Consider the following 11,978-nt stretch of genomic DNA (forward strand, 5'->3'; position numbering starts at 1 on the left):
GGAACCAATTAGGGTAAGGATGCCAGATTTAGCGGGGGAAAAGAGCAGCCTATTTCAATTTTAATTTCAGATAAACAACAAATGTATAAATATTGTTCATATAATATATTTCATCTGGCAACTCTAATTTAGGAGGCTGCTGCACTAGTCCAAACAACAAAGGAATTATTGCAGTGATGGTAGTAATAATGTGAAAGAGGGGACTGAGGATAAATAACTGTGGAGAAGGAACCAACTGAAGTTCACACCCAACTGACTGTGGGAATTATGAGAATAGTACTGGGGAGGACACAGTTTTCTCTCCTGGATAAGTGGAAGAATGGTACCATTTCCCAAATAGGAAATGTCAAAAATGTAAATAAAAAACAAGTATGGAGTAGATTTCGATATTAGATAAGCTGAGGTTGAGGCTTCTGGAAGGGTATATGAAGGTAGAAATTCTACTTGGGGTCTGAATCAGATTTGAAAGTCATCACCATATAAGTAATAATGAGCCACTGGAGGTCCCGTGTTCTCTAGCAGGCAGAATAAGCAAGGGACATGAAAAATTCTTAATCATAACCCTCATCTCGGTGTTGGTAGAAGAAAAGGCGTAGACAAAGGACACTGAGAAAGGACATAAAATGTAGGAGAGGGGTTCAAATATATAGTGATGGAAGGAGATTTGTCTTTAGATGGTGAATACACAATGCAAAATACAGATGACATATGATTGAATTGTACACTCGAAACCTATATAATTTTATTAACCAATATCCTCCCCAATAAATTTAATTTTAAAAATTAAAAAAAAAAAAAAGAAACAGAGGAGGAAGCTGTCATTCTACACTAAACGAGGAAAGGAAGAGAGTTGTTCAGGGGTGGGATGACAGGGAGGTGATCAGCAGTGTAGGGAGTGCCACAGAGAAAGAGGTGAACCGGCATAAGGGCTAAGAGCCCACTGGTGCCCCATGGTGTAGTGCCTCGGAAGCCAAAGTGTACAAGGAGTTAAAAAAAATAAAGACAAGTATCACACTGAAAGAGCGCTGCTCCTTCAAGAAGTTCAGTAAACGAAAAGGATGCAGTGTGGATCTTGAAGAGAAAGCAGAATCCAACAAAGGTGTTTTTTGGATAGGATAGGACAGTAGGGTAGGAGAAGGTAGGATAAGACTGGACCTATAGAAAAAAACTAAAACTTTAGTAGACGGAAAAGAAAGCAATATGGGAAGAGATTTAAGATATGATAGACAGTTTATAAGTAATTCCTCATTAAATATGTCACCTTAAGAAAATTAGTGGCTGATTATTAATCTAGACCAGATCACATTCCTTTCTCTCTGGCCCTGCCTATATGTTCTTCCTGGTTTCTTCCCTTGGTTCATATGGACCTACTATGACTATCATTTCTGGAAAATTTGCTCAACTTTCAAAATTTGGTTCAAGGCCTGTTTTCTTCATCTAAGTTCACTTATTCAACATAAATTTGTTAAATACCAGTATCCGGAATACAGGGAAGAAGAAAAAAAATAACATACATCTTCATTTGTTATTTCTTCATCAAATATTTATTGAGCATCTCCCATAGGTTCAGCTCTTTAGCCCACACTTGTATCTTTTCTTTGAATTTTGACTGCAATTAAGGCAGCACAACACAGTTTATTGCTGGTTACCATTCTTTAATGTATATTAGTCTTGTTTTCCTTGCTAAATTATAAACTTTTTGAGGTTAGAGCTTATTTCCCCTTCTAGTCCAATGTCCTGCACAAAGTAACAAAATCACTTTCCTAATATAAATATCTGAAAAGCTACTTAAAACAGGATTTAAAATATTTTAAAATTGACTGTCCATCTAGTTTTCATTGAAATCTTCTGTACTTTAATTACTGAACAAAATGCGCCTGGAGTCATACCTTTCTACAGTACATCAAAGCATATGAAGCTGAAGAAGAATCCATATTTTTCTGTAGGAGCTGCTATCACTGAAACTTCACAGAACTGATAAATTGCCCCCAGAGGGATCTTTCAGATGAAGTCTGTCATCGTTTCAAAGTCTTGGCTCCTTTTGGACTTTCTTCTTCTGTCATTCTGGGCTGGATGAGCTCCCCTGTGATTTTCAGTTCTCTCTGAAAGACAGGTGGAGTTCACAAACTGTTCTTCGGACAAAAGATTTACAGGGAACAAATTAATGAAATTAGAGAAGATGAGTGGTTCAGTTCCTATGTCTTTGGGTATGGTGCTTTAAACCCACTCTCCCTGTCACCTTTCACATTTTTGTGTTCATTTTGGTAAGTCTTTAATATGTGCTCAATAAGGAAGTTACATTTTTAAAATGGAAGTTTTCATGTAGATCCATCATTTAAAATGACTTTACTAAAAAAAAAAAAATAGAATGGCATTACTAACTATATTCACTGTAACATAGAAGTATGTAATGAAATGCTAAAACATAGCATTTGTCAAAACCATGAGATTTTCTCTAGAGGTTGTTGCTCTTGAACAATAAACATCTATTAGGATGGCGTCTATATCAGGAGTCCCTAACCCCTGGGCCACGGACTGGTGCCAGTCTGTGGCTTGTTAGGAACTGGGTTGTACAGCAGGAGGTGAGTGGCAGGCAAACTAGCGAAGCTTCATCTGTATTTGCAGCTGCTTCCCAGCGCTAGCATCACCGCCTCTGCTCCACCTCAGATCATCAAGCATTAGATTCTCAAAGGAGCACTGGTCCCTGGTGCCAAGAGTTGGAGACCATTGAACATTATCACCATATCTGGCTGATCTGTTCTCAGATCAGATTACGTAACTTAGTACATATTTATTACATGCCAAGTTACATGCCTAACAGATGTAACATGTCAGAGTTTGATATTTTACCAATCCACCATCCAGTATGAACTTTCTTGTATTGATTAGGTTTTAGCTTTCTTAGCATCATATATAGTGATTTCTCCCTAAGATAGACCCCAATTACCCAGGTTAAGATTGAGCCAGACGTATACAATATTTACCCTTTATTATTTATTTATTTACTTACTTACTTTCTTACTTACTTATTTGTTTACACATATAGATGTTGAATCTCAACCGTAATTTGTTGATTTTAGTAGATTAACTCTCAGAGGATAACCTTATTGTAGAGTTTTGAGGTTGCCTTACTGTCACCATAGAGTATTAGCAACAGAAATTGCCTGGAGATACAAATTAACATCTATGGTGGTTGATTTAAGTACTGGAGGAATAATTTTTTGAAAGATAGTAATAAAATTAAAAAGTTAATGTTATAAAATTTGACCCTTAGGGATAGAATATTTGTCAAGCAATCCGAGTACAAACCTACACTTGTTACTGTGATTGGTACTATTATGAAGGATGATGGTTGGTTGGGAAGAGACTTTTAGTTAGACATGTAATCCTTTAAAATCCAAGTTATGCAGACAGTTGAGAGAAGCCAGAAATAGTAAGGATTATTGGCCAAATGCAGTAATAAAAACAAAAAAAGATCAAGGGCTAAATGACATAACATCAACTAATGGCTTTTCTACTAGTTACTTAAATGATCTTCAGTCAAGTACCTGCTCTGTTACTCAGTTCATCATCAGGATGCTCTAATTACCTCTCAATTCTGATATTCTATCATTTCATATGACCGTAAAGTAGAATGATAAGGAATAAACTACTCTGTGTACCCTACAACAATCAAATGAGATACCAAAAGTAAAAAATGTAAAATGAATTTCATTTAAAATGCAAATACCGAATATGTGCTAAAATATGAAAGATACTGGTTTTAATAACACTACATCAAAAATCTTTGATCCAGTGAGTAACTACACTTTTTTAAAAACCATAATCAATAGGTTCTAAACTTTGGCCTTAGAGACCTCGAATATAAGAAAGTAGTGGTTTATTGAAAAGAAGCACATCTTTTTAATATGAGTTGAAATATGTACATGCAGTCATGGCTTGTTTGGGACTAATATTTAAGTAATCTCATCAAGCAAATAGTTACTTTGGCCTCCAAAAGGTCAAGTCTTTGACCTTTAGCATGGCCTATCTGAACTATCTTCATAAATTTTACCTTGGGTCTTGTTACCTTTGGGTCTGGTCATTCTTAAGTGACATCTGTGTTCTATAATTATATCCTGAAGTTTAACACTATATTTGACATGTCTATGGATGCAAGTTGGTACTAACAATTTAAAATTTTTATTTCATACAGGAGGAATTTGTGACCCTGGAGATTCTCATGAAAATGATATTATCTTGTATGCAAAGATTGAAGGAAGAAAAGAGCACATTACACTGGATACCCTTTCATATTCCTCTTATAAGGTACACATGCCAATTTGTGTGCCAAGTGGACCCACCCTAGAGGTCAAGTTCAAAATCACCAAGACCATGCTAGGTGCAGAAGATAACTCTCTCTTCTAGCAGCCCAGGAAGTTGCCATATTTTTTTTAAAGTGACATGGACATTTTAACATTCATTTTTTTCCTGATACAAATGAAAAATGAGGTTTTATCAGGAAGAATGAATTACAGCCCATCAGAGATAATAAGACAGAGCCCAATATTCTGATTGACAGTTATTCTTGTCCCAAGAAAGTCCTAAAAGTGGCTTTAATTATGCAACCTCACTGACTTGCTATCAGGCATAATGAGTATTTATTCAGCATTTTGAGATTTCTTAGGAAGAAGACATTATAGAAGTACAGGTTATTATTGCCTTTGCTTTTTTCTTTGCTAATTAGAGCCACTGAAGTTGACATTTTTCCTTTGCTCTTTGAATTTAGGACAGATGTTGGCTCTGGTTATTTACAAACATCTTCAGAATTATGTGTGATGCTTGTCATAGGTATAGAATTATTTTTTCTAATAGTAGATTTATTTGTGCTGAGACTATACTCACACATTCATTATTAGTTAGCCTTCTCTCCACATTGATGGCACCCTAGGTACGTTAAAGAGCTTCAACACAGCTCGCAGCTAGCATCTCATGGTTTCAGTTAGGAAAATAGAAGATAAACATTGAGCCTAGAATAGGGAACAACCAAAGAAAGTATCTAGCACACTTCACATGCTAGGATCACCCAAGTTACACCACTTGGGATTTCATAATGGACTACTTTTGCAGCTGTGACTCAGCAAGGTTACACCTATTATGGTCATCTGCATGCCTCAGACCAAATCAGTTATGTAAATTATCATGGATTAACCTATTGGCTCTGACTGTTTCTGCTTAGAATCCTATTTTCAAAATACCTAGATTGGCAAACCATTATTAGTACTATACAAATTGACTTTAAAAGAAGACTCATAATGAAGTGTAAAGGTCAAGTTGCCTTTGTCTCGTTTTAAGGTATATAAAAATGAATATACACACACACACACACACATATATATATGCTTTAATAACTTTTAAAGACCTTACATTAATTTATCTTCAGGTAGAGAGTGCCTGATCAGTCATACACAGAGAGTTCCAGATGTCTTCAAAGGAGGAATTCTGAGTGACTAAAATGAATGTCCCCCTGAGGACAGTATCTTCTATATGAAATAACAAATAGAACACACAGGACATTGCCTAGTGCTTAAAAATTGGGGGTTATATGCAGAGTAATTGCAAGATTGAATCTAGGAAAATTCACATAGACTCATAGGGAGGATTATGAGTGATTTGGGTTTTCTTTGTTTTGAAGGTTCCATCTTTGGTTTCTGCAGTCATCAATCCTGAACTTCAGACTCCTGCTACTAAATTTTGTCTCAAGCAAAAGAACCATCAAGGACATAATAAGAATGTCTGGGCTATAGATTTTTTCCACGTCTTACCTGTTCTCCCTTCTACGATGTCGCATATGATACAGTTTTCCATTAATCTGGGATGTGGAACGCATCAACCTGGTAACAGGTAGGAAGCCCTATTTTGTGAGCATGTGAACTAATTAAAAACAAACACATTGACCTGGCTATTAAATCAGAGCAAATTCTCAGTAGTTTCTCAGCTGGATTTTTAATAAATTATTCATTAATAAAAATACAGTTCCCCAAAAAGAAAAGTTCTTCAGTATGCTGAATATGGATAGATTTTAAGTAGAAATGACTTTAATCTAAGAGCTTAGTCTTAGGTATCAGAGACATTTGCATGGCGTGTGGCAGCCAAGCATTCTGAAAGACTACTGAGAGTGAAGAAAAAAACAAATAACTGAAAAAAAAACCCACTTACCCTCATGTTGGTTAGTGACCCCCTTGGAATAGCCACAGAAATCAATTAGCACTTCAAGAGCTATGACTTCTTGGTTTTACTTGCTGAAGTGTTGCTCCTATCTTTTCTAAGAATTTTGTCAGTCTCACAATCAGGATGAAGTGGCACTATGAGACATAGTAATTGCCTTGCCATCTATCAGTTTCAAGAGCACAAACTCAAGTTACCATTCGTTGTCTTTAAAACATAGTTTGTTTCTATAGCAGCCATTTAACTGCTTACCCTTTAAAGGCTGATCAGATATCAGTGGAGGGGAAAATAATCATTGCAGAAACAGCATCTTAAAATTTTTTTACCCTAGTTCTACAGATGTTTAATGTACTTAGCCAGAGATGACTAATTCCATTTTATTTGTTATCTTTTTCTCTTTTTGGGTTGTTTGTTCTGGTGTTATCAGTGTCAGCTTAGAGTTTTCTACCAACCATGGGCGTTCCTGGTCCCTCCTCCACACCGAATGTTTACCTGAAATCTGTGCTGGACCCCATCTCCCCCACAGCACTATCTACTCCTCTGAAAACTACAGCGGGTGAGTAATTCTAAGATATCAAGAGGTTTGAATCCGTGTTGCAGACTCAAAATCAATGAGTAAGCCCGAGACCAGTATTTTTGGTGTAATAAGCAAGGAAGCTGCCCTCTCTTTTTCACCTGATTTAGGAGTGATCACGTTTTAAAAAAAACAAAAACAAAAACAAAAACAAAACAAAAAAGCTAAAACTAACTTTGGTAAATCTGTTTGCAAGATCACTATTCTAAGTTCATTTATTCTTTATGTACTTGGTTCTTATATTTTAGATTACATAAATTTAAATTCTGTATATAGATCCTGTGGTTATTGCCAGAATGCTTACTTATGGAAAGGTGCAGCATAGAGAAGTGAAAGTTAAGCTTTAGAATTGAAACTGGGTTCAAATCCTGATTCTGCCATCTACTTATGTAATGATATTTACTCTTTCTTACTATCTACTTCTTTCTACATAAATTAAGGACAATGATATATCCCTTTGAGGGATATTAAGAGAATTGAAGACGACTATGTAAAATAGTTGCTACTTTACAGAATAAGCCCTGGATAAATAGTAAAAATGTTTCCAAGGATAGCAAAACTGAGAATTAGTTTCTTAGCCTCTCTTTAAACATGCTTAGAACAAGGATATAACAAAAAATAAAAAGTAATCAGTGCTAATGAGTTCCCCATCTCTGTACAGAAGTTTATCAAAAAATACTACCCAAGGTCTAAGTATTGATGTAAAAATTTGTAAAAAGAATGTCTAAAAACAAAATAAATATCACTTGCTATTAAGAACAAACATACTATTCTAGCAGGATATGGATATGTTTAGAAGTTATATATCTGTTTTAAAACTATAAACACACTCAACAGGTAAATTTAAAGAGTATTACCAAATTTTAGTGCTATCCTAAGCATCCAGAGACTAAAACATCAAAAGCAAGTAAAATAGATTTAAAAAATGTGAACGTAGTTGTGTAGCTGTTTTGTGCTAAATTTCTTGCAGGTGGAACAGAATAACGATCCCCCTCCCCAACGCAGCACTAACCCAGGACACCAGAATTCGCTGGAGACAAACGGGACCAATCCTTGGAAACATGTGGGCAATTGATAATGGTTAGTTTATGTCTGTCTTAATCACATGCCATTGATGTAGAGTCTTCCTGTGCTTTTGTTCATCAGCACAGACTTAATCACATTTCTAAGTCATGGTCTTGTGATTCATTAAACGCCCTTTCTTCCCTTTCTCCTTTGCATTCCATCAGAAGCCCAGGGATGCACAATCAGGGGAAAAAAAGACAATGAAGTCAGCAATATTAGATGTTTCAACATACATAATTTAAAAATGCATAAAGCCCTGAAACTCAAATTCACAGTTGATGACAAGGGCTATCCTAACATTTTTTGAATGTTTTATACAAAATTAACATAAATACTTACCATTTTGCATGTATTAAAATAAGGTCCATTCTTCTCTTGGTATCTACCACATCTGGAATGCTTATCTTTTAGATGCAGACACCATACATAAGGAAACATCATTTCTAGAATAAAACTTTTTAAGTGAAATTTTCTCTCTTCAGAAAACAGTATAAAATAAAGTTTTAGATATACATAAAATATTGTTATCTTTAATTTTTAAGTGAACTGTTAATTTTCGCATAGCTTTAAAGTCAATATCACTTATGATAGATGCACATGAGAGAAGATATTTTAAGCATTGTGTTACATGGCTATAAATTTCTTATATTTGTTTTTAGTATCCAACTCTCTGGTTTTTTAGTAATTTTAATTATAGGCAAATTCATAGATTTCTAGTTTCAGAGGCTATATAAATTTGACTAAAGAGTTGTACTACAAGGAAGTAGACTGAGAGGGAAAAATGGATGGAAGACGGGACAAAATGCCAATATTTAAGCAAATTTAGTGTAGCCACTGATTTGCGGTGTATTTTTTAAAGTAGGAAAAGTCTGCACTATTGTTTAATGCTAACCTTCCATATCTTAACAATATTTTTGTTATTTTTTATAATTTAGAAACCGATATACAATTAATTAAATAAATTCTTGAAAATCAGGAATAACTTCAGGCAAGATAATTTGCTGATAAGGCAATGAAAGTTATTTATATAATCTATATTCAAAGAAGACCAATGAAAATTCCAGACTTCAAAGACCACATGAGTTATATGGACATAAATATAACGCATTTGCAAAAACATCTAAAGATGGATTTGTTAAAATTGAATTTCTCCATTGATAGAACATTTTGCATGGCATTATAATCACTGTACCTATTAATTAGCTCTAGGGAAGAAATATGTGCATCTGGAGAGTGGGATATGGATGACTTTTACTGCCGTCATACTTTTCAAGGGACCTATAATGAACTTATATTACTTTGATAATCATAAAAGGAGTTGAAAAATCAGTAACGAAATAAAGCACATGAGGAAATTAAGAATGCAATGAAGCACATATAAGGCTTGAAAAGAATATCTAAATTTCATAAAGAAGGCTATTACAAATGATTCTAAGTCAGAAAGTGTTTACTACACATCCTAAGTTCCCATCATCATGCTGTGAATAGAGAAAAGGTAAAGATATATAAAATGAGCATGGTTATCGGTGTGTATCAAATGCAAAACTTGGGGCAGAATCTCTTCAATTCTGTTATCATCCTATATGTGAACCTTTCACAAAAACAAGACTAGCTCTCTGACTTCTTTACAAAGCAAGAAGACACACACTCATTCCATCCAAATGAGAAACATTTGCCAAAGAATACCCCTGAAATCCCATTTCACTATGGAATTCCAAAATTATGTCAAGGAAAACAAACAAAAAACAGGTCCATATCCTACTTCTATTAGGTATGCTCTTCCTTCACAGCAAAGTTACTTCCTGCTAGTGAGTAAAGAAAGTATTTTGAAATGTATCCTGAAATTCTTAGCAAAATGGAGAATACTAAAGCAAATCTTAATTTTTAATTTTTTTCAATTTGTTTACATTAATGATAATAGTGAGGAAAACAAATTCGTCCTTTCCACACTTTTAGGAAAAGGAGCCTATAAACTTACTCACTCTGTGAGTCCTAATGACTTCATCTTTAGCAGGGTGGGATGACAACAAAATTCTTCATCGTAATTTTTCTGATTGACTTGGAAAGTCTTGTTTTATTGTTGATTTTTTATGGTGGGAGCTTTTTGAATTATGACATGAGTACACTATAGGCAGCCTCAAGACTGACCCTGCAGAATGCGATGAAGCACTTAACAAGACTTAGATCAAATTGTACTGCAGCCATAAAATCAAGTGTGCTAGGAAAACAATTATTAAAGAAGGATGAAGCCCCTTTCTGATTCCTCAGCACTCTGTGTCCACTGGAGCCCATCAGGCAGATGGAGCAGGAAGGATATTTGACCCTGGTATGGTGGTGATGATATTAACCATATGGTTCCAGGCAGCATGCTAAGCATGAAACATTTCATTTATTCTTTCCTCAAAGAAATATTATCCCACCTTCAAGAATAGGGACAATGAGGCTTAGATAGGATAAATTACTAATTCAGTTTCCCAAGTGAAACCAATTTCAAATCCAGGGTTATTTGACGCCTAAAACCAATACCTGTAACCACTCAGCCTGCTATCAATCTCTTCCTCAACCATCAGTTTACTTCAGCAAAATTTGTTCCTGTCCTGCTTTGCATTGCATTGGAATTACTGTACCTGTTAATAAGGTCCTGAGAATAAGTGCTTATAGGAGCACAGGCCACAGGAAAGTTTACTTTAAAATAAAAGCATTTAATTATTTTGACATGATTACAAGGCAGAGAAGAAAATGATAACGGATGGTAAATTTGTTTATACCTTACTTTTATACTATTAGTATTATTGATTTTACTGATTATCAAACATCTTAATATCTTAAATGTATTTGAGTCTAAATACCTCAGAACCTACCATTCAACAATCAGGAGCCCTTTTCCCCAGCATTCCAAAGATTAGGATTAAGGTTTGTAATATCACTGTCAGTCAAGCCCATCATTTAGAAAAAGATCTTTATTATAGGGTAGACTTTATGCTCAAGAACAGATTTTAACTCCCCATTTTAGGAAGAATGGATTAATATTTAGAAATATATGTAACAGTCATCTTCAGTGTTATATTCCCCAGCTAGGAACAGAAGTTATAGTTTTTATATTTTTATAATTTTAAAATTAAATAATAACCTTTCCATTTCATGTTAGAGCAAATTGATCCTTTGTAAATTATTTCTACCTAAAGAAACTAGTTAGAAAGTTCAAGACGAAAGCATTAATATTCTGCCAGAAATCATTTTAGCTCAGGAGACTCCATTAAGGAAACCAAATTGTACATTTCTAGTTTCTTTGCTATGAAATATTATATTCTTGAAAGAATTAAGTTAAAACAGTTCTGGCAGATTTGTAACTAAGCACTTACCTTTTCACACAGCACTCTGGATTCCTGTGTACAACATTTATATAATGGGCTAGATTTCATGAGTATTCCTTTACAAAATTGTTTCATATGCGGATGGTATTCTTGAATTTTTCAACTTTTATGCCATTTTTTACATGCTGTCTTTTGCCCTGCAGTTTATATTGGTCCATCATGTCTCAAATTCTGTTCTGGCAGAGGACAGTGCACTCGACATGGTTGCAAGTAAGTATTTTAAAATAATATTCATACTTATCTTTTTCAGATATGTACTTTATATGTTGAAGTCACAGTCATTCTAATTTGTTTGAGGTCTATTTTATTTTATTTTATTTTATTATTTTATTAGTTTCACATATACAGTGCATTAGTTAGACATTTATATATTTTATAAAATGAACCCCCTAATTGCTTATTCTCTCCTCTGGCTCTCTACCTAGTCAATACATTAATGCTAACTGAATTCCCTATGCCGTGCTCCCCATCCCCGTGACCATCAATTACTAATTTGTACTTCTTTAACCCTTTACCCCATTCTCCCGGCCCCCCAACCCCCTGCCCCTCTGGCCATCATCAGATTGTCCTCTATATTTGTGAGTCTATTTTTGATTAGTTTGTTCTTTTTGTCCCTTAGATTCCACATACAAGTGAAATCATATAGTATTTATTTTTCTCTGTCTGACTTATTTCACTCACCATAATAACCTCTAGGTCCATCCATGTCATTGCAAATGGTAAGTTTTCGTTTTTTTAAATGACTGAGACATATTCTG

The 11,978-nt window shown here is 34.7% G+C and overlaps 1 protein-coding gene across 2 annotated transcripts in view; it reads left to right on the forward strand.

Moving 5' to 3' along the window:
- The window catches only part of RELN (reelin), a 457,821-nt gene that overhangs the window by 294,270 nt on the left and 151,573 nt on the right, over positions 1 to 11,978 (forward strand). For both annotated transcript variants that reach the window (XM_006925407.2, XM_025041934.1), the window contains exons 13-17: positions 4,196 to 4,308; positions 5,675 to 5,883; positions 6,635 to 6,763; positions 7,752 to 7,861; positions 11,364 to 11,430. In XM_006925407.2, coding sequence (XP_006925469.1) covers positions 4,196 to 4,308; positions 5,675 to 5,883; positions 6,635 to 6,763; positions 7,752 to 7,861; positions 11,364 to 11,430 — 628 coding nt within the window. The remainder of the gene's footprint in view (positions 1 to 4,195; positions 4,309 to 5,674; positions 5,884 to 6,634; positions 6,764 to 7,751; positions 7,862 to 11,363; positions 11,431 to 11,978) is intronic.

Source organism: Pteropus alecto, unplaced genomic scaffold (assembly GCF_000325575.1).
Source record: "Pteropus alecto unplaced genomic scaffold, ASM32557v1 scaffold109, whole genome shotgun sequence".
NCBI lineage: Eukaryota > Metazoa > Chordata > Mammalia > Chiroptera > Pteropodidae > Pteropus > Pteropus alecto.